At 41.2% G+C, this 24,451-nt stretch overlaps 2 protein-coding genes across 2 annotated transcripts in view; one reads left to right on the top strand and one right to left on the bottom strand.

The window, feature by feature from the left end:
- The window catches only part of LOC306851610 (centrosomal protein of 89 kDa-like), a 104,021-nt gene that overhangs the window by 18,050 nt on the left and 61,520 nt on the right, over positions 1-24,451 (bottom strand). Inside the window, 1 exon segment of the mRNA XM_079387995.1 lies at positions 1,606-1,775. Coding sequence (XP_079244121.1) covers positions 1,606-1,775 — 170 coding nt within the window.
- LOC306851839 (E3 ubiquitin-protein ligase RNF182-like) lies at positions 1,546-23,534 on the top strand. Its single transcript, XM_079388298.1, has 2 exons — positions 1,546-1,926; positions 22,160-23,534. Exon 2 carries the CDS (start codon positions 22,174-22,176, stop codon positions 22,945-22,947), a length of 774 nt encoding a protein of 257 aa, XP_079244424.1. The 5' UTR covers positions 1,546-1,926; positions 22,160-22,173; the 3' UTR covers positions 22,948-23,534.

Below are 24,451 nucleotides of genomic sequence, written 5' to 3'. Positions count from 1 at the left end.
TGAGGGAGCTCAAATATCCGGTTTCACATAGAACTACCGGATTTCTCCCAATAAGTTAATATACAGCCTATTATGATAATGCTGTAAATAAGAATCTGAAAAGAAAGAAGCTTTAAATAAATATTTTAATGTACATGAATAAATCCAACTACCCCTATAGATTTAAGTTTAAGTTTCACTTTCCATAATCCGTGATCGACAGCGCATCTTGGCGGCAGGGATTTAAATCTTTCACAAGACTCAAATTGACACAGGCAGAGTGAAAGGCTGGATTTTTTTGATCAAGTAGGGTACAAGTGATTTCAAAACATTTCAGCCAGTTTATATGTATCGTGTAGGCCTGTATTATTTATTTAGTATAAGATGCATTACGCTGCAGTAAAGCGCTTAGTACTACGGTGATTTTCTCTACAGCACACAGCACACAGCACGCAGCACGAGCAGGACAAAAAACAATGCATAATAATGACTATGACTGGGACTCTCATATACATAACATTATAATGAGAACACTATTATACTGTGTTCTCTACACTCTCTCTATTATATCTATAATTTTTTGAGTTTAATGGCTGTGTTTTGTACGTTGTTGCATGAAGAACGTGTCCACAAAAGGAGTTCATTCAGAGCCATGCAGACATGTTCATGTGCATTTTGGACATTTTGTGCAGATAGCCTGCAAGTCGTAACAGTAACGTTATGTTGTATAAATAACGAAGCATATTCTATATGAGATAAATCCCATAAAAAAATGATAAAAACCTGCTATCATATGCTTCATTCTGGTCATCATTGAGCGCAGTTCAAAACAGAAATGTTGAACATAAATAACTAATTATAAAAATGTTATAAATTCTTAGGGTTTCACTGACGTTTAATCTTTTAATTAAAACATTATTTACGCCGTTTGTATCTGCGAGGCGCCCGTTACACATTTTCCCTGTGTGTTGACATATAGGCTAATTATGACTGTCCAATCTGACTACTTGACTTTTGGTAATGTATTTTGCCCCGCCCCCCAAACATATGATTCGACTATCGGCAAGATTAGAAAATTATGATTCGACTATGAAAATCCTTGGTCGGGGACACCCGTAATATAATGTAAAAGTATAGTTCAAGTAATAAATGTAACCTTACTGTAAAATGTTACCAATAATATTGTTAAAAATGTAAAACATTTTAGGCATGCAGCAAAGATTTCAAGTTTCTGAATTTATAATTATTTTAGGATGTCAGTCAGAAACTGAATAATTGTCTTATTCAGAAACCCCAAACTAAAAGTAAGCTGCAAGAATGAACAGGTACACAGGGCCATAAGACAGAGAAAGTAGCAAATGAAAGAAAAGTGAATGTAATTATGAGAGCTCACAATTATGAGAGTACATGGAAGATTTAGACAGATGAGTCTGCAGCTGTGCCAGCTTGTCTAGAGCCCCTCCTCTCTCTCTTTCTCTCTCTCTCTCCACTGTCTGTTATTGGTCTGTGCCTCTGTGACAGCTGCTCCACTACTGCTCTCACCTCTTCTGCTGCATCCTTCTATTCACACAAAGCAAGAGGGGGAGAGAGTGCATGTGTGTGCATGTGTGAGAGGGATAGGATCACCTCTTCTGCTGCAGAGCTCCGTGCAGTTGCTCCTGTCTGTCTCTGAGTTGACTCTGCAGGTGCCGGATCTCTCGATGATAATTCGCCGCTTTTCCCGCAAAGTCCTCCTCCTGCTCGCACAGACGCCGACCCAGAGCGCATACACTCACTGACGCCTGCTGCTTGTACACCTAGAGCAGCCGGGAGAGCGATATGAAAACAGTTGCACTGGAGAGCACTGAAGAACAGTGGAGTATCACTTTAAACTAAAAAAAGAATCAAAGGAAAGCAAAATAACTCAAACAACCCTGGAGGAGCCAGTGAAAGACACTACACAGCACGGTAAGACTAGAAAAAGAGAGCTATTATGTGTGGAGACGTGTTCATCTGTCTTAATTAGATCAAGTCTAGCCAATGCAGGAAAAGTGACTGAAAGTATTATTACCTAGAAAGAGAAGAGTGCAGAGGAAAGGGAAGGATACTGAAGCAATAAGAATGTGTGAATTTACGGTTTAATACTTCACATCGTAAAACCTTTATGAGGGAATATTTTACCCAAGCTTTTCTAACCTTGTGGATGAAAAATGAACCTGTGTGCACACACACACAATTAAGAATAAAACCGGAAACACAGTTAATGTAGATGAATGAAGCAGAGATCTGCAGTGATATGTTGAACTGCAGACTCAGGGCAGATGTGTTATGGAGAGGAACAGATGTTGGCTTGTCTGCTGCTAAAACAGATGTGAGTCATTTAGATAAACAAACATACACATTTGCGCAACTCCTGTGGTTTCCAGGGAGAGGCAGCCTGTTGATGTAACTCATCTTCATATAGCAGAGGGCAATAAGACAATTACAGCCGCATGAGTAAACGTGAGTAGTCAGATATGCTCCATAAATGCCTCATCGTAAATATATGACACTGGGGAGGATATGAGATGGATCTCTGAGAAGAAATTAAGCACAAAGAAAAACAAGGAGAAGAAAGAAAATGGATAGAATAAATGGGAAAGAAATAGAGTGACAGATAAGTGGATGTTGAGAGTTGTGCTTCTTGGTAACTGATGTTAGGCACAAATGTGATTTCCTTCAGAGATCAAAACCCAGAGGGAGGAATTCACAAATGATCATCTAATAATAACCGGGAAGAAAATTTCCACATGCACGTAAATGTAAAAACATACGTATAGGTTTACAGCACTGATTAGCAATGATAATGTCTAACACCCCCTGTGTTATCATATCTGCTTCAAGCAGAGAATTAGCATGTATGGAGAGAGAGATTATGTGTGTGTGTTTGGAAGAGAGAGAGGTTTGACTGTCTTTTATGGGGTTTAAGAACACATAGGTCCAAGCTTTCCCTCACACATCGATCAATAACACTCCACACAAACATGCCTCAGTGAACAGCTCTTTCAGTGCATGTGTGTGTGAGCATTCAATTACAGCAATTCAGACTCTCTGGTTGTCTGTTCTTTTTCTCTTCTTCCAAAACCTCAGTGAGATACTAGAGTTGTCTTGATCATTTCAATCAGTATCTGAGCAGCCACCAGACAAACCACAAAACCATTATGGAGAACTGGAACTTATATTGCAAACAAACGTGGCAACATGAAGTGATTTCAGTGACATGTGGTGGACTGCAGTGGGTGATCTGCCAATGTGATGTCAGTTTGTGATATTTTATTCATATCATTGTGATATATTCAACTGAGCTTGTGATAACAGGTGTGGCTATACTGAATTAGCCATGAAATTCTTACCATCAGGGTAAATCTGTCAATTGGAGCTGTTAGCAGCATCATCCATTTGCAGTTTGGATATTTCACTTCTGTTTTTAAGTTTTTCTGTCTTTACAGAGTTTTGTATTCTCTTTTGAACTCTGCTGTCCATAATGGAGCTTTTCCATACAAAACTTCTTCCTAGGGGCTCCAAAGGCATTTTATGCCAAAACTAGTCTTGTCAAAATGAAAAGGCCCTACTCAAGGCCACATTCGTCTTAACATTCTAAACAATGTAGGGAATCCCTTGGGAAGTTCAACTTGTCAACTGTAATTCAACCAGGGGTCAGATCTTTTTTTATTCTTAAGGAGAAAATGACCTCAAAGGCCATCTTTTCATGCCCCCTGCAGATTACTGTAATTATCATAATAAGCAGGCGCACTATTTTCGTCATAACTGGCTTGAAGGGAGTTCTCTTGGAGTCACATTTTCCAATGTGTTTAAATAGTTATTTTTAAAGAGCATGACAGTGTCCTGTTGCAATCGTTTGCTCTCTGTCTGCTTAGCTCCCTCTAGAATGAATGCGTCCTGTATCTGTGTACTTCTGAAAATGATGTAATAATACAATTAAAAACTATAATATATTATATAATACTATATAGTATATTTCTGAATATAAACAGAAATGTATAAGACTTTGGTTTGTATAGTCTATTTTCAGATGACTAAGCTTCTGGCCTGCTTTTACAGCTTGTTTAAGTTTCACAACTGATATCTCAGCACTTTAAGTAAAAGGCAGTAAACATTTCTATTTGACAAAACTGTTTGTACAGGTAAACTGGAGGTTTTTAATGAAGAATACAAGTGTGGAAGTTGTGAGTTAAACCTCTTTAATTAGGCTTGTTCATGTTAGTATGGACAACAAAGGTAGAGATGTCGGTGTAGTATGACTCAATATACTCCATCGTAACCATGGTGGTTGCCTGGAGACTCCTGATGTTGGAAAAGTTTTATTAAGGCTCATGTTCACTGCTGCTTTTCACCTGAATGCCACCCATCAGTCCAAAGCTCAACTGAAACATGACGTTTAGCACGTTTACTAATTTTGATAGAATTTCCTTGCACTTTTCCATTCACAGCCTGACAGCTTTGATGTTTAATGGATTTTTAAACACAACAAACAGAAAGTGTTATATTATTATATATAACACACAATATATATTTTAGAAAACAGAATATATACTCTACAGTTCAAAAGTCAAAGTTTATTTGGTTTATTTAATCAAAAAAACAGTAAACAATGTTGTGAAATATTACAATTTAAAATACTGTTTTCTCTTTTAATAGTAATTTATTTCTGAAATGGCAAAGCTGAATTACTCCAATCCTCAGTGTTGCATGATGCTTCACAAATCATTATAATATGCTGATGTGGTGCACAAAAAACATTTCTTATTATTTCTTCTCATCATTTGCTGAAAACAACTGTGCTGCTTAATATTTTTGTGATACAATATTCTAGCCTCACTCTTTGTGAAACAGAAAGTTCAAAAGAACAGCATTTATTTGAAATATAAATCATTTATAAGATTCTAAATGTCTATACTGTCACTTTTCAAAAAAAACAACAAAAAACACTGACCCCAAACTCTGAATGGTAGTTTAATAATCACAGAATGGATATAAACACCATTCAGTACTTGGAACGTGGAGATTAATCATAATGAGCATGGAAGCCAATGCAGTAAATGAAGTGTTGTAAGAAGTCTCAGCATCTGATGTGTCAGATGAGATGCATAATGTGAAGGCTGCTGTGATTGAGGTCCCTGACATGCAGTAGGAGGTCAAGACAGTCTAAGTGACTAAAGTAATCAAACTAAATTGTGCTTTTGAAAGAATCCACACATATTCCAGAGGGAAAAGTGGGGCAGACTGAGGTCAATTTACTGAAGAATGCAGAGATGAACACTGAGGTTTTCTTTCAAATGAAAGTTGAAAAAGATAATAGCAAAACAGTGGTGAACAGGGTAGTCTGCATTTATAATACGTCCTAAGGTCTGAGAATCAAAAATGTGGATGTGCATGTGTGTTTGTCAGTGTTCTATGCAGCTATTATTGGCTTCTTTCAGGTGTGCTTCTCTTCAGCTCAGCTGTGAACTGCAAATGACCCTAATTTCGAAATAAATAAATTTAACTCGTCCTCTCAATCTATTCCCCATCTCCCGCATAGCTTCCACTTAGACACCAAACCTACAGAGGCTTTTTCCCTCAAATACTTGTTACAAAAGCATCTTTGAAGCCAAGGGCCCTGCTTCGGGACTTGTGAGTTCGGGCTGCTACAAACAATACACACACACACACGGCAGTTACTTCCCTTCGGGACTTGTTACGTACAAACAAAGTGGATACGTGATCTATAGCATCTTCACTCTGCCTGCCTTGTTTGAGTCAGGAGGATGAAGACTTCTATGCCCACAGCACTGTCACTAAGGTTGTCTATGAGATCATGGAGATCTGGTATGTATTAGTACCGTTGGAAGATTACAGAAATGAAAACCTACATTAATAATCTCAGACAGACTGAGTTTCAGTCCTCTAGATAATACCAATCCTAAATGTGTTAGTGAGTAATCTTTAATATACTAAAACCCTCAGGCTTGATACTGTAGATTCAAAATGTCTTTAATACATACCTTAACAAAAGCACCAAACCCCCAGATGCATCTGCTCTCTGATAGGTTGATATAACACATGTATAAGTGACAGGCAGAAATACAGGTAAACAGGTTGATACGATGCTAAACAAAAACAAACCCACACTGTTAATGTAACTGAAACCTGCAGAGATCACACGTCATTTAGGAAGTGAAATATAGCTTTACACCTTCAGGAAAAACATTTCACCTTTTTCTGTTTGTTGAGTAGTGATGGGAATTGCACAGTATTTAACGTTTCTGGTTCTGATTCATTGTCATTTTTCAGTTAATTAACAGTTCTATTAATTATTTATTTTTCACTTTTACATGATAAACATAAAAAAAAAAAAGGAATTCTATTGCCAAATGAGGAATTCTTTCACCTCTTTTCAGAGGTTATTATCCAATTATTGGCCTAAAACTATATATCAAAAAACAATAATTAAAAAATGCATCTAATACCATATGTCATTCATAACTATTGACAAAAAAAAAAAAAAACCTAACACTAGCTTTTCTAATCTTTTTGTATTCCATCTGTTTGTTTTCTTTTTATTTATTATACAATTAACAAACGCAAAAAAGGCCTCTAACACTAGCTTGCTCTATTCTTTTTCTATTCTATCTGTTTTCTTTTTATTTATTATATAATTAAAAAAACCTTGCTACTTGTACTGCGTTAAGCTAACCGAGACTTGTTATAGCACTTGCATATCATTGCTCTTTTGTTGCTTTTGATTGCTTCCATTATCCTCATTTGTAAGTTGCGTTGGATAAAAGTGTCTGCTAAATGACTAAATGTAAACGTAAAACAGATCATGCATCTTTAACGAAGCACTAAACAACAAGTCAGTAACTACTGAGTTAATGTGTCTGAATCACTAAAAAGAACCAACTCAGAGTCATTCATTTGGGAAATGAACTACACTGGTTCCTTTGCACTTATGCTTTTGATTCACTAGAAAGAACAAACCTTATCTGTGAGTGTAAGTTACTGATATGTTACATTAAACAAGTATGCAAACACAACGATGGCACAACTATGAATTAATTTACTTTACACATACATATATGAACACATACACATGAATATATGCAATCCACATAACATGCATTCATCAGAAACATTTAACTTCTTGACAGAAGCTGAACAAATGCAGGAACAAATGTTTACCTGTGTGCATATGAAGATTGTGTCACAGCAGTGGCAAAAACATTTCATTCTCTCGTTCTCAGAGTACAGGAATAATGACATGGCCCTAATCAAATGGCCTGACATACTGTGAGGATCCAATTATTTTAACTGACAGAATAGATTAGCAGCACAGACCTGCAATCTGCTTTTGAAAAGGGCCCAACTAAATACACTTCCACTGTCTTCTGAAAAGCTCAGTTCACTCTATCTTTGTCTCCATCCCTTCATTCCCTTGTAATCCCTCCACAGAGACAAACATGTTATTGCAATACAAACATTTCAGATTCCCTATAACTGCGCAGACCCTGCTGCAAAATGAATTCAGTCTCATGCTCTTTAAGAAGACAGCAAGTAGCAAAAATTGGATAGTGCAAGCGAGAAACACTTTCTCAATGCAGTGTTCAAGCTGAAGATACAGCACAAGAGAGTGTATGTGCAGCCTGAGCCTGATACACAGTTAAAACACCCGTGAAACGACACATGATTATGAGAAGAGACCATGTAAACTTGTGATGTAACGATTTTTAATCTCAGTAATCGCTTTCAGAGATCAATAGAGTTGCATGAATAGCTTGAATGAAAGAGAGCACTGAGTTTCTGTCACTGAGGTATTTTAGATTAGATTCAACTTTATTGTCATTGCACATGTAAGGTACAGGGCAACGAAATGCAGTTAGCATCTAACCAGAAGTGCAATAAGCAGGATATACAGTGCCTACAATATGTTACATATGTACAGAATATACAGATAAGGCAGTAGTACTATGGACATAATTTAGAGATTTTTTAAATACTATCAGTATTGTATACAGATGGGTGATATGAACATACTATACAGATGGATTGTGCAGTAAATGTATGTACACTATGAATATAGTTACAAATGGGTATGAATAGGCTATACATTAAGATATATAAATACTAGTGCAATGAACATTGAAAGTGCATAGAAATAAAAATTTCCAGTACATAGTACTCAGTGTGTGGTTGTTGTTTTTTTTAAAACTGATTTAATGATGGGGAGGGGTGGAGAGTTTGTGGTGGTGTGTGAGGGGTGTGTCATTGGGCAGAGTTAAGTAGGGAAACAGCTGTAGGGAAAAAGCTGTTCCTGAGTCTGCTTGTCCTTGTTCGGAGGCTCCTGAAGCGCCTCCCAGAGGGCAGTAAGTTAAACAGTCTATGGTCAGGGTGAGAGGAGTCCTTAAGAATCCCGCGAGCTTGACGTGAACAGCGTTTTCTCTGGACGTCCTTAATGGCAGGAAGTGGTGTCCCTGTGATGCGTTGGGCGGTTTTCACCACCCTCTGCAGTGCCTTGCGGTCAGCAACTGTGCAGTTCCCATACCAGACTGTGATACAGTTGGTCAGGATGCTTTCAATCGCACACCGGTAGAAGTTCACCAGGATGGTTGGAGACAGGTGGTTCTTCTTCAGTGTTCTAAGGAAGAAGAGGCGTTGGTGAGCCTTCTTGACTAGGCTGGATGTGTTGGTGGTCCAGGTCAGGTCCTCCGAGATGTGGATTCCCAGGAACTTGAAGCTGAAGACACGTTCAACAACCATCCCGTTAATGTGGTCATGCGTTCCACTTTTCTTCTTCCTGAAGTCCACAATAAGCTCCTTTGTCTTGCTGGTGTTGAGGAGCAGGCTATTGTCGGCACACCATGCAGCCAGGTGCTGTACCTCCTCCCTATAGGCAGTCTCATCGTTGTCTCTGATGAGGCCAATCACTGTGGTGTCGTCAGCAAACTTGATGATGGAGTTGGATCCATGCACAGGCCTGCAGTCATGGGTATAGAGGGAGTAGAGAAATGGGCTCAGCACACAGCTCTGTGGTACGCCGGTGTTGAGTGTGATGGTGGTGGAGCAGGTGTGGCCTGTCCTAACATGCTGAGGTCTGTTGGTAAGAAAGTCCATAATCCAGCTGCAGAGGGAGGTGTTGACACCCAAGTCACCAAGTTTAGTGATCAGCTTGGAGGGAATGACGGTGTTGAATGCTGAGCTGAAATCAACAAACAACATCCGTGCATATGTGTTGGTATTATCCAGGTGTGTGAGTACCGAGTGCAGTACTGTGCATACTGCATCCTCGGTGCTCCTATTGCTGCGGTAGGCAAATTGGTGTGGGTCCAGTGTGGGTGGGAGGCAGTTCTTGAGGTGTGCCAGGACCAGTCGCTCAAAGCACTTCATTACAATGGGTGTGAGTGCTACGGGGCGGTAGTCATTTAGGCACGTCGGGGAGGAGTGTTTCGGCACTGGCACAATGGATGTGGACTTAAAGCATGTTGGCACAGTTGCTTGGGTGAGGGACAGGTTGAAAATGTCTGTGTATTTCTTAATTTGTCACACTTTTCTATATGTGATTGAAAAGCAGCATACTGTTATTTCCTGTGCTCTGAATCCCTACCCTGAAAGTACAAGAATTAAAGATGTTACATAGACATTACTGCCTGTTTATAAGATTTGCTGTCCAACCTAATGAGGTAAATTATTAGTGAAGGAATGGTCATATTGAATGTCACAGTTATGAGATGATGAGCTCAGTCTGGTTTATTGAGAAGATGAACTTGGCTGAAAATGAGGATTTATTTGGTTTAGGGGTAGACGGAGCCACCACGCTCTTTGGTTTGACCCACTCAATGCCAGACTCAAGATATTCAGAGTCAACTTAGCTTCTAATATAGCCTAATACAGAACTTTAGTTTTAATCATTTTTGCACAGTATGGGAATTTGTGCGAGTCTGGCCTCAGAAATATAGGATTGGTCACGCAGGATTTCAAACGAAAGCCCTGAGTAATGCAATATTAACAAATCCGCATGTACTGTAATGTGCCTTAAGAGCAGATCCCAGCATCCAGTGAGCTTCCCTTTGTAGCTCACTATTCATAAGGTATTCATAATCATCATCTATAAATGATTGAACAGAGCTTTAAATAGCATTTATTGTTAAAACATAAGCACTCACAGTCTCTGCACCTTGGATCTTACATATACAAGATGGTCTAAATAATTAAATTGACTTTGAATTCTCAGGTCTCTGGAGAGCAAGATGAATGAAGCGGCTAAATTTAAGAAGTCTAAGTGATTGCACTTGAAAGCGACTTAATGAACTGTATGTGTTGCTGTATGTGACGTAAAGAACTCTTGCTGACATCTTTCCAATAGGGAGATTTGATTCACACACTGCACATCTTCTGGAGTATGATTACTAGAGATGCTAAGTGTTTAACAAATAAGCAGTGTGTGAGAGTGACTCAAGGGCTTTATTTTATCTTAAAGGGATAGTTCACACAAAAATTGATTGGGACACATCACAACAGCATTTGGTGGGAAGGAAGAGTTGTAGTCTGTCAAGCAGGTTAAAACATGAAGGTATAGGGCAGCCATTTAGCCAGTAGTGGATAACTGACGTTTCAGTGGCCCTAAGCACAATACATGTCCTTCTTGTTATAAAATGCCTTTTACAGCTTGCAGAAATGCTGTCCTTTAAACTTCCTATTCATCAAAGAATTGTGGAAAAAAAAATTAAGCAGCACATTTTTTTAGTATAGATAACAATAACCCTTCTGGAGTAATGGCTCCCAAAAATTCAGCTTTGCATCATAGAAATAAATAGCATTTTAAAATACATTAAAATAGAAAAATAATATTACACAATTTTGCTGTGTTTACTGCATTCCTGATAAAATAATTGTCTCATGACTCCTCCAACTGCTTGGTCATTAATTGACCCCTAGAGTTTGAATTGTAGAGTAGGTTGGAATGGCCTGGTCATTATATGCATATGTGACATCACTCAAGCAGCTCAAGCACACAGCAATAAAACAATTAAACGGTGTTCCCTATGTGTGCTGACAAAACCGCAGCGCTGCTTCATTGTGTGAGCACAAGCTTTAATATCCAGTGGGACTCAGCAATAACAAAAGACCATTTTATTTATTTGTGAACTCGGCAGTCTGGACTGCTACATGTTCCTGTTAACTAACTAGATTGCACTGTTAGTTTGGGAGAACAGGAAACCTGCAGTCAGGCTCACAGCAGTCTCACACATAATTACAAGGGAACATTAAATCATCTCACCTAAAGAGCAGCTCAGAAATGTACTGTAAGGGTTAATGTTTCCATGAAGGTGAAAGAACAATGTGCTAAATCATAAACAGAGTCCACTGTTAATTTTAAAACCTCTGTAAAGGTGTAAGGCTTATGTATCCGAGGAAATATTCAAATACATTTCTCAAAACGGTGTCTGCGTTTGCTCACTTTGCATAGTAGTGCTGTATTTATGTAGCACAGTGATGCATTAAATATTAGCCTATGTCTTTTCAGATAAAAGTTTGTCATTGCAGAATCTCTGTCTGTTGAGAGAGTATTCCAACAATAATTGAAAAACACTCGACTGTAGATGAATTATGTGCTAACTCATCCTTCTACTAACAGATTTTTCCAGGAAGATTGCTGCGCCAAGTAAACGTCAACATACTGCTCTCCTGAGTGATATAAAATGGCCTATGTCAAATTTATAATTTACAATCCATGACATTCATTAGGTCCCCATTTCACTGCTTTTTTTGAGATACAATTACAATGACAAAATTGGTTTTGTCCATTTAAGCTACAAATGAGCTTCTTATATTAGATTTGCAAGAAAACAGAGCACATCTGTCCTCTGAAAAGCATGTTAAACACCATATGTCATTACTGCCAGGAAAAAGGGAAGGAGAGAAAGAAGAACAGAGTGATAGAACAAAGAAAAGCTTTCATGCCGCAATACACATCGGAGTTACAAATACTGCCGTACATTACCATTCCTACATCAATCAATGCTTGCCATTCTCATTCACACTCATTTCCAGCAAAAGTTGAATGTTTTTTTTTATGTGGATGATATGGATGGTATGGACCATTTGAACAGGGACTGGAAACAGTGAGTCTGTTAATCTATGATCTGAAAAGGCTCTGCAAATACAGTCTGAACACTAAACAGCCTGCAATCATGTTTCTTTATTGGGCTTTTTTTGAGAGCCTCTGCTGGCTATTTTTCTATCCAGCAAAGCAAAACAAATTCCTCTCAGCAATAGAATTATGCACGGGCATTGTTGTCATTAATAATAGAGAGAGGTTTATTTGCTGGAGGAGCATGCTCTTTACCAAAAGGGCCACTATTTCATTCCTACGACAGTTTCTTCCTTCAGTATAACAACGGCTGGGTGACATTAAGGAAACAAAAACAGTTGGCTCCCCAAGACAATGAAGCAAAATCGCCACGTCGATACCACATTTCTTTCCGTAATTAATTTCACAAAGAGCAATTAGCAAAGTGGCCTAATTAGGCCTTTGGAGAGTTGCAGACTGAATGAGACATTGAAAACACCCATGTGGCACAGTAGGAAGCTTCCTATGAAGACTTAATAGCATGGGTGTTAGTATATTACAGTTGACATGAATCTGGTCTATGAACGTCTGTTAACTCACCACCAGAGGTCACTCGCTCACCACATGGACTCTTGCACCACACTAACTGTTGCATGCCACCTCAGACTATAATTCCCATCATCCATTGCACTGACGACACACAGCTGATTGCACTGATCACACAGCTGATTGCACTGATCACACACCCTACATAAACCATGGACTTCCTCTTCCTCTCTGCCGAGTATTGTATTGCATTTATCACTCCCCTAGTGTTAGCTGCCTTACTGAGCCAGTCTGTGTTTTTCTGTTTAGTTCCAGTATTGTTCTGCATTTATAACTCTCCTAGTTTTAGCTGCGATACGGAACCCACTTTGTTGTCATAGTCTTGCCTTGTGTGTTTTTCTAGTGTTTTGATTCTTGCCAGCGTTTCTTGGATTTACCCCTTTGCCTTGCCGTTTGGACTCTGCACCTCTCTTGGACTACTGCTCGTATACCTGGATTATCTCTCTGCCTTGCCCTGTTGGATATTGTTCGCCGATCGTCGACTCTCGCTAGCCCTAGGATTGCTCGGTGTCTTGCCCGTACCATATCTGTTTGCCGTTGTTTGACCCTGCCTGTTTATTGACTGTTTATAAATAAAAGCTTGCACTTGGATCCACACGTCTCACGTCTCGTTCGCCCCGTTACAGAATACTCGGCCACACAAGGATCCAGCAGCTTTTCAGAGGAACTTTGGCCAGGTATGGACACAACACGTATATTATTTGCTATTAAGCAAGACACCCGATCGCTGGTAAGCCATATGCGAGAATTTTTAGCCATAGCTCACTATTCAGATTTACCAGACATTATTTTGATAGAGATTTTCTGTGATGGTATAACTCAACCCCTTCGGTCTAATCTTAGACGCGAGGGCACTCTGTCAGTTTATGGATTATGCTTTGTTGTTTGTTGGTTCTCCATTCACTGTGGGTGTCGCGGAGGAGGAACGCGACACCGTGTCTTTGACTGAGATGGTGGCTGCACCAGAGTGCACTCACAAAATGGTGGCGACAGCGGAACCTGATCGCAAAATGGCGGACACAACAACACCCAGTCATGAGCTAAATCAAGTCACCATTGATCGTTGTGAGTCTCACCACGTCTCAGCTGATCTGCCAGAGTCTCACCACGTCTCCGCTGATCTGCCAGGGCAGGACAAGGATTCATAGACGTCCTCCATAGCCGTGACAGGACAGGATGAGGGTTCATAAACGGCCTCCATGGCCGTGACAGGGCAGGACGAGGGATCTGCCAGAGTCTCACCACATCGCCGCTGATCTGCCAGAGTCTCACCACGTCACCGCTAACCATCCAGAACCACGTCACAGCTGAGCATCCAGAGTCTTGTCACGTTCTGTCTGTCACACCCAGATATTCAAGGTCAGTCCTTCAGTATCCTAATCTGGTATGCAGTGTGAGGGATGCACCACTGGTGTCTGCACATGCAGCTGGTGTCCCCAAACCAGCTCCCTTTAACCCTCCTGTTCCTGCACTAATTTCCCTGTCCGAAGCACTTCCCATGATGGGGATCGCTTTGTTGCGTTTGGGCTGCGTACACCACCTCGGAACTGCCCCAGGCGATGGCACCCGCTGCAGCTTCTCCAGAGGTGGCGGCACATGCTGCAGAACCTCCCGGAGCGGCGGTGCTCACTTCAGCTCATTGTATGGTGGTGGCGCCCAGCAATGTACTCTCAGCCTGTCATGTCACGGTCAAAGGAGCCGTTGATGAGCACTGTACCTGTCCGGTTACTGAACTCTACCTGTTTCCTGATGTTACCACTATAGAACCTCCAGAGGTGGCGGCGTCTGCTGCAGAACCTCCAGAGGTGTCAGTGATACCCTCCTATGAACCCTCTTCCTGCCCGTCACGGCTATGGAGGCCATCTATGAATCCTCGTCCTGTCCTGTCATGGCCATGGAGGCCGTTTATGAACCCTTGTCCTGCCACGGCTATGGAGGCCTTCTATGAATCCTTATCCTGCCCTGTCACGGCTATGGAGGCCGTCTATGAATCCTCGTCTTGCCCTGTCACAGCTATGGAGGCCGTTTATGAATCCTCGTCCTGCCCTGTCACGGCTATAGAGACCTTCCTTTGAACTGGCCACGGAGGCCATTAATGAACCTTCTTTTGCGTATGTCACAGCCTATAAACTGTTGTCCCACCCTGAGTCAGCCGAGAAGTCTGGTTGTGAATTACCAGTCCCATCAGTCACAACTGAGGGGGTTATGGGTGAACTTCCAGAATATTGCGTTGCGCCTCTAGGGGCCGTTTGTGAACTCTTAACCCTGCCTGTCATGAACTCTATAAATGCACCCCATATCTGTCCCGTTAACCTTATCACTGCCATGGACTCCTTAAATGAACTTGTGTTCCCTGCCTCGGTCCTTGAGACCACATATGCTCTGCTTGTCTCTTGTGTCTCAGTTTCCCCTAGGTTCCAGTCTCTGCCAGGGGTCTCTACTCCGCCATGGTGGTCTTCAGTTTGGCTCTGGTGGTCTTCTGCTCCGGTCTGGAGGTCTTCTGCCCTGTCTGCTCCGCACTGGTGGGCTTCTGCTCTGTCTGGTCCACTGTGGAGGTCTGCTGTCTGGCTCTGGTGGTCATCTGCTCCACTGTGGTGGTCTTCTGCTTTGTCCGCTCAGGTCTGGTGGTCATCTGCTCTGCCGTGGTGGTCTTCTGCTCTGGTCTGGTGGTCTTCTGCTCCGCCTGCTTTGCTGTGGAGATATTCTGCTCTGCCCTGGTGGGCTCCAGTTCCGTCGACTCCACCCTGGCTTCCTGCTATACCGACTATGCCTCGGTCCCCGGCTACTCCACTTCCACGTGGACCTGGCCCTACGTCCCTCTCCCTGTTCCGCCTCTGCTCCACCGCCCTCCTGGATTCTGGGGGGGGGGGCGCTATGTCATGAATCTGGTCTATGAACTTCCGTTAACTCACCACCAGAGGTCACTCGCTCTCCACATGGACTCTTGCACCACACTAACTGTTGCACGCCACCTCAGACTACAATTCCCATCATCCATTGTACTGACGACACACAGCTGATCACACAGCTGATTGCACTGATCAAACACCCTACATAAACCATGGACTTCCTCTCGGCCGAGTATTGTATTGCGTTTATCACTCCCCTAGTGTTAGCTGCCTTACCGAGCCATTCTGTGTTTTTCTGTTTAGTTCCAGTATTGTTCTACATTTTATAACTCCTAGTTTTAGCTGCGATACAGAACCCAGTTTGTTGTCATAGTCTTGCCTTGTGTGTTTTTCTAGTGTTTTGATTCTTGCCCACGTTTCCTGGATTTACCTCTTTGCCTTGCCGTTTGGACTCTGTTTGCACCTCTCTTGGACTACTGCTTGTATACCTGGATTATCTCTCTGCCTTGCCCTGCTGGATATTGATCGCCGACTCTCGCTAGCCCTAGGATTGCTCTGTGTCTTACCCGTACCATATCTGTTTGCCGTTGTTTGACCCTGCCTGTTTATTGACTATGTTTATAAATAAAAGCTTGCACTTGGATCCGCACGTCTCATTCGCCCTGTTACAACAGTCACGCTAACAATGCAATAATGCATGATTGCATAACACACTGTAGGAACCTCTTCCTGTATTAAATCACCTACAGTGACTAAACCCACAGATTTGTTTACTGTTGTCAATGTCATTCATTCTTAATGACAGCCTATTTCAGCTTGATATAAATGGTGGATAAAATGTTTTATCCTGTCAAAAAAATAATAAAGATCTAATATTCATAGATTAATAAGGAGAAAATCCAGTAAACTATTATTAAATTTGAGGGACACTTAACAAACTGAGATTGGGGCAGATTGACCCCTTAAAAACTGCATTTACTGTTAAACTGTAACACATTTAGAGACAAGTTAACATCAAGATGGCGCCGTGCATGGCAGCCATTGTGTTTGGCTCTCCAGTTGTTTTAGTGCTTTTGTTAGTTTTTCCTGTTTTTTTTTTTTGTCTAACATGATCAGTTTCACCAAGGAAGAACTGCTGAACATTCGGCAGAACACTCCACAAAATCTCAAACCGGTTTTCGATTATTCGGATGTTTTGCTGAACATAGTAGTCGGCGGGACTGCAGCACTCTTTAGACGCTTCAGGACGCGCAGACGGTAATCTGTGTTTCACGGAAACCTGGCTGAACGACACCATTCCAGACAGTTCATTCTCGTGAGTGTCTACATTCCACCGCAAGCGCATGTGAGCACAGCTTTACAGAAACTCGCTGATCTGATCACAGACACAGAACAACACCCGGACTCTGTTTTAATCATTCTCGGGGACTTTAATAAAGCAAAACTCTCCCGCGAACTGCCAAAATACAGACAACATGTTACATGTCCCACCAGAGACAGTAATATATTGGATCACTGTTACACAGCGATAAAGGACGCATATCACTCTGTTCCACGGGCAGCTTTAGGACTCTCTGATCACTGTTTGGTTCATCTTATTCCAACCTACAGACAGAAACTTAAATCTGTTAAACCTGTATTAAGGACTGTAAAGATATGGACTAATGAGACAGAGCGGGTTTTACAAGCCGGTCTCGACCTTACTAATTGGAGTGCTTTTGAAGCTTCTGATGATCTGGACGAGCTCACAGAGACTGTAACATCATATATCAGTTTCTGTGAGGATATGTGCATTCCTACCAGGACTCATCTAACTTATAACAACGACAAACCGTGGTTCACTGCAAAACACAGCTCCGTCAGGCCAAAGAAGATGCTTACAGGAATGGGGACAGAGTCTTGTATAAACAGGTCAAATACACACTGGAAAAGGAGATCAGAGTGGCAAAGAGGAATTATTCCGATAAGTTAACCTGTTAACGTTTGCCAGAGTGACGGCGCACTCAGCGTTTTTTCCCCCACTAGTTTAATATTTATGAATGAATTTAACGTGAAAGAATATAATTAATCTTGACAAACTGTATATCATTCTGAAGGTCTAAGCCTCAAGCATCGACGACAGATCGCTGTTTTTCGATGGAAAGCTTATAAGGAATGTATTTGCTACATTTGTGTAAGCAGTACACATCAAAACATGCAGAATAAAAAAGCAGTATGTACCATTATCATTGTAATAACGAGTCACAAACGCGTCCACTGCTGAAATCCCAGTTTAGTTAGACAGGTAAGGGTCCACAGAACAACTTCCCAGCGAGCACTTTTAGTCCAGCGAAACAATAAAGTTATAATAAGGATGAATATTCCTTTGTTTACATTTCATTTCTAGAGTTATTGTTCGTGTCCGTTATGGAATAAATTACGCTCAAAAACAGCGTCTTGGTGGTGAAAAAACAACACGGTGTTGTAGCATACAGTTTTACAAACAGAATGAGACCATCCACGGAAAAAAAAGTCTCAGAAAAGCGGAATATAGTTTATTTGAATTTGGCGCTCTCTCCTGAAAGCGTGACGCACGCTGTGACACAGCTGTCATCTGAGCTAACTTAGCGATCTGCTTTATCCATAAAAAACTTTTTTTTTTTCTTCAACATTTTTTATATGTGTGTGTGGGGAATGTGGCCGTATCTGCATGATTATCATATGTATGGACTCACATCAGCGTATTTATTACAGACTCTATGACGGCTATCATTGTGATTCAATGATCAGCTATTATTGATTATATGGCCCATCTGTATGATTATCATCTGTATGGACGCACATCAGCGTGTGATTACTGACTGTAAGACCATATCTGCCAATATCAGTTTATGTCTGGCAATCAGAATATATACTTCAGAATACATACTATATACAAAGCATTTTTTTTCTTTTTTTTCCCTTTTTTATTACTCAAATAATTATTTTTGTATTTTTTAGTGCTCAAGTAATGACTATAATAGTTTGTATAATTCTGCAATCCATTTGGTGGTTATTTTTCCTCAAACGGGGGGGGGGGGAGACTATAAATAGTTTCAGAAAAAATATTGCCGGAATCTCATTTTTGAAATATAAATTTCAAATTTCAAAAAATCAAATTTGAAATATAAACTCATGAGACATGTGGCTTTCAATCCATTACTTTTCTGGAATGCTCCAGGACTTATTTCATGTATTTGTATATGAAATAAAAAAACATTCAGTGTGGAAAAATATTTTTCAAGGCACGTCAGTGTCTATAACTTTTTATCTTTTTGAGCATTATCAACTCTGGATGATGGATAGTAAAGCCTAGAGTGTCTTCTTTCCAAAGATACCTAATTTGTTTGTGTAGCACACTTTGTCAGGAACTGTTACCGTTTTAATTTAGGTAGGTTATTTTCACCTGTGAGGCCCAAAATGGGGGGCGAAGGTTAACAGGTTAAGGATCCAATTCTCTTCCAGTGACACGGTTTCAGTGTAAAAAGCTCTGAAAGACATCACCAATTACAAGACACCATCCCCAAGCACTGTAGAGAATCAACAACTGGTAGACAATCTTAATGAGTTCTATTGCAGGTTTGAAAAAACACCATTCACACCTCCTAAAACCCCCCTCTCTCCCAGACCTGAACTGCAGATAAGAGAAGATGACGTGCACTAGGTCTTCAAAAAGAACAAGAGAAGGAAGGCACCAGGCCCAGATAGTGTGACACCAGCCTGTCTGAAATCATGTGCTGACCAGCTAGCCCCCATCTTCACACAGATCTTCAACAGATCACTGGAGCTGTGTGAAGTCCCCTCATGCTTCAAACACTCCACCATAATCCCCATCCCAAAGAAACCCAAGATTACAGGATTTAACGACTACAGACCTGTGGCTCTAACATCTGTGGTCATGAAGTCATTTGGAAAACTGGTTTTGGCTTATCTGAAGTACATCACTGGACCCTTAATGGACCCCCTGCAGTTTGCCTACAGAGCAAACTGGTCTGTGGTTGATGCAGTCAACATGGGACTGCATTTACACACTGCAACACCTAAACAGACCAGGGACTTACGTGAGGATCTTGTTTGTGGACTTCAGCTCGGCCTTTAACACTATCATTCCAGACCTCCTCCTGCCCAAACTAACTCAGCTCTCAATCCCCACCTCCGTCTGTCAGTGGATCAACAGCTTCCTGACAGACAGGCAGCAGCTAGTGAGGCTGGGAAAATACACATCCAGCACCCGCACCATCAGCACTGGAGCCCCTCAGGGCTGCGTTCTCTCCCCACTGCTCTTCTCCCTCTACACCAATGACTGCACATCTAAAGACCCCTCTGTCAAGCTCCTGAAGTTTGCAGACGACACCACACTGATCGGCCTCATTCAGGACGGTGGCGAGTCTGCTTACAGACAGGAGGTTAAGGAGCTGGCTCTCTGGTGCAGTCTTAACAACCTGGAGCTCAACACGCTCAAAACTGTGGAGATGATCGTGGACTTCAGGAGAAACATCCCTGCTCTCCCCCCACTCACCATCATGAACAGCACTGTGACCGCAGTGGAGTCATTCAGATTCCTGGGCACCACAATTTCTCAGGACCTGAAGTGGGACATTCACATTGACTCACATTGAGGAAGTTCAACCTGCCACAGGACTTGCTGAAACAGTTCTACTCTGCCATCATTGAATCCATCCTCTGCACTTCAACAACTGTCTGGTTCAGCTCAGCTACCAAATCTGACCTCAGAAGACTACAGAGGGTAGTCCAGACTGCTGAGCGAATCATTGGTACAACCCTCCCCACTCTCCAAAAGGGCTGGTAAATTCACTCTGGACACCTCACATACAGCACACTCCCTCTTTGAACTGTTGCCGCCTGGTCAACGCTACAGAGCTCTGAGCACCAGAACGACCAGACATAGGAACAGTTTCTTCCCTCAGGCAATCCATCTCATGAACACTTGAACTTTTAACAATAAACATGAAACACACAACACTATCATACTTTTTATTTTAATTTTACACACATACTTATTACATCCGTCTTTCGGATGAGACGTTAAACCGAGGTCCTGACTCTCTGTGGTCACTAAAAATCCCATGGCACTTCTCGTAAAGAGTAGGGGTGTAACCCCGGTGTCCTGGCCAAATTCCCTCCACTGGCCCTTATTAATCATGGCCTCCTAGTAATCCCCATCCACTTGATTGGCTCTATCACTCTCTCCTCTCCACCTGTAGCTGGTGTGTGGTGAGCGCACTGGCGCCGTTGTCCTGTGGCTGCCGTCGCATCATCCAAGTGGATGCTGCACACTGGTGGTGGTTGAGGAGAGACCCCCCACATGATTGTAAAGCGCTTTGGGTGTATAGCAATACACAATAAAGCGCTATATAAATGCATCATTCATTCATTCATTCATTCATCTCAAATTTGCACCTAACATACCTGCACATACTGAATTGTTTATTTTGTATATTGTGTTTGTGCTATTTAGCACATTGTCCATTTTTGTATATTTGTAGATTATTTAGCACTGTGTCCTGTCCTGTTGCTGTCATTCTGTCGCACTGTGGAGCTACTGTCACTAAAACAAATTCCTTGTATGTGCAAACATATCTGGCAATAAAGCTCATTCTGATTCTGAAGTTTAGCATCTACAAGATGGATGATGAATCATCCAATAAATAAGGTAAATAAATAGACCAATTTGCTTGGTCAATAGTGATGGGTCATCCATGTCAAGTGACAAATTAATGAAAGATGTAGAAGGAAAAGTTTATGTTCCCTGTAAATCTTTGGCTGCATGATAATGATTTTTTTGTAATGATGATCAAGATTGTGTAGGTGGATATGTTTGGGAAATGTGGCTGTTAAAAGTACAACATTTAAAACCACTTAAAAGAACAAAATCACTTCATCATTTTGATGAACAAGATCGAACGAGAGAGTCAGATCTGATCAAATTATCTAAACTTCCTAACACTATTGGTCAAACCAATTTTTTATAACAAAATTAAATTATGAATAGGGTTAAGATGATGACCTTGTAAAACCTGCAAAAAGTGTAAACGATTTATGACATATGATTTTCACTATTTATGCTTTTTTTTTTTTTAAAGAGTAATTTACCAAAGTGTAAATGAAATATTCTAAAAAAAAGTATGCATTTTGATAAATTAGTTACTATACTTAAAAAAATTCTAATTATTATGAATTGTGGTATCATTACACTAGATAACACCAGCAACAACATGCCACTGGGAAAATTATGTCCAAATTGTTTATTACCCTAAAGTTCAAATTTTTCCATTTCAAAATATTAACAACATTTGTTACAGTATAAATCTAAACAAATGTATGCATCCACAACAATAAACAGATCACTATTATCCAATGACAAACAATTAACCTTAAAATTATTCAGATATAATAAATAATAAATCTCACAAAAAGCATAGCCACTCAATAAATGTAATAAATAGATGCAATTTACTGAAATATTTTGTCAAAAGAAAAATAAAATTTTACCCCTTACGTGAGAAAAAAAAACCTTAAAAATCCCTGTAATCTTATACTGTACCACTGTAACTGAGCATGATATCGTATTCTGTGCTAATATCTTTTTCTTTTTCCCCAGAGCATGAAACCACGATGAGCTGTGCTCAGGCTGGACCGGAGGAAAGCTCCGCTAATGCCGGCGCCAATACTAACACCAGCCTCAACAGCACCACCAACAATGAGTTGGAGTGCAAAATCTGCTACCAGCGCTACAATGCACAGAGCCGTAAGCCCAAGATTCTGGACTGCCTGCATCGCGTGTGCGCCAGATGCCTCAATAAGATCCTGGACATGGGGGACGGCTCCAACTCCATCAGCTGCCCTTTCTGCCGCCACGAGACACAGGTCAGCGAGTATGAAGTGGCTGGGTTGCCAGACGACTCAAACATCATGTCCTATCTGGCCGTGCGGGACAAGTCCTGGAGCTCGGACCACAGTAAGGAGGTAGTACTGACGCCCAAGAGCTTGTCCTCCAATGAGAGTCCATCCCATGACTCCTCCAACTGCCTGGTCATCACCATCATGGAGGTGCAACGGGACCAGCAGCAGTCACCCAGCCAAAATGCCAGCTCTGACTACTACGGCGACCACAGTCTGGACTCAGTCTCTGTAGCATCTAACAGCAGTGCAATGGACCAAGATGCACTGTCCAAGTTCTGCAATCACGTGCCGCGAGTCTTGGTGTGGCTGCTGGGCTTTTTCTATTTCGGTTCACTGCCACTTGGCATCTACTTGCTGGTGATTCAGAGAGTGACTCTGGGGATTGTGTGCGTGAGTCTGGTGCCGTCCAGTCTCACAGTCTGTCTGGTCTACGGCTTCTGCCAGTGTCTGTGTCAAGGCATGTGCGACTGCTCCAACAGGGGGTGACTGGTACAAAACAGGCCCCAGTGAAAATCATAGGCTACATCATCGCACAATACAGACAGGAGATAAAAATACGCTCTAGGCATCTGAATCTTCTCGCTGCAAATCAAATGCAATTTGTACCATTTTGCTAGGAAGGGATGTGTACAAGCAGCTGTGATAAGAGGACGGCTCAAGCATTAAAGAGGAAGGTCAGTCTGGAGGAAATACTATTAGCTTAACACAGTTTCTGCACACACCCTTCAAGCTCATTCTGAAGTAAAAAAGCTGACCTTAGAAATGTTCTCCATGCAGAGCAGATGATGATGCACGAGTGGGAGTTTATCAAAGCTGAGCGGATAGACTTTGTGTGTACAGCGAGGCAGAGCGGATGGACCATAAAGAATAAAGTTTTATTGTGGCTGATTTTCATCGCTGTGAAATAAACTGCGTGCCCTGATTCTCAATGAAAATGCTCCACGAGCAGCACTGTTACAAGTTAAGACTGGACTAGTCTGTCTGGATAAAGACTTCTACTGTAGGTATTACAAAGTGAAGAGGTGGGTAACCACTAACGGAAGAAGGGGCCTTAAAATAAAGAGATTTGACCCATGTTGTTGTTCTGTCCATCTATGGAAATCACAACTGTAACCAATGTCATACTACACACTATAGTTTTTCTCTCACTGACATTAGAATGTGAAAATGTCCCGTAGAGATCTGATGTGGTGACAAATTGAAATGGTTTTCTATACTTCCTGGCTGAACTGACACAATGAAAACAATCCTGGAATTCAATAACAGAGCACAAACAGTCCATAACACTGCATGTGCTAGAGTGCAGGGAAGGAGGGGGGAAAACGTGCTATTGCATGAGATGAGTGGAAGATGTTATCTAAACTCAATGACACCTGGCCTACAGCTAGAAGCATTTGAAGAGAGTGCCATTTTCTGCATGACTGTGAATCTCACAGCTACAGTTGAGGTGATGTAGTCAGAGAAAAATCTCATCAAAATCCGTGCTCTTTTTGCTTATCAATAAATGTTTCGATATAACCTTTGCTCTGAGTCTTGATCTAAACCTTAACCTTTATCTAAAATCCATATCTTTAAAGGTAACATTGACTCCAACAAGCACAGGGGCTCTGCAATCCTTCACTCAAGCCCTGTGTTTCTTCTCCCTGCAGGTTCTTTAAGGGGCCTTCACCTTGAGATCCAATGAGAGCCATTCATCTTTTTGAACTTGAGTTAGAGACAGAGTTTGACACACACAGCTTAGTCAGTCAACACTAGAACAATACACAGCACCTTGGGTTTAATCAAAACTGGAACTGTTTCCAAGCTCTCTGTTGGCAATGAATAATTCCAGCGTTTGTACATGCTTATGCAATACATTGAAAACAGTAACAAAATCGGCATGAACTATGGTTGGTTTAACAACAATTTAATTGAACTAAGTCATGAGAACGCATTTCTGAGCAATCGAGCATCAAATCACCTCCTAATCACAGCACACCACATTCTCTAA

This window comes from Barbus barbus, assembly GCF_936440315.1.
Source record: "Barbus barbus genome assembly, chromosome: 1".
Lineage (NCBI taxonomy): Eukaryota > Metazoa > Chordata > Actinopteri > Cypriniformes > Cyprinidae > Barbus > Barbus barbus.
This window is presented reverse-complemented; position numbering and strand designations above follow the sequence as displayed.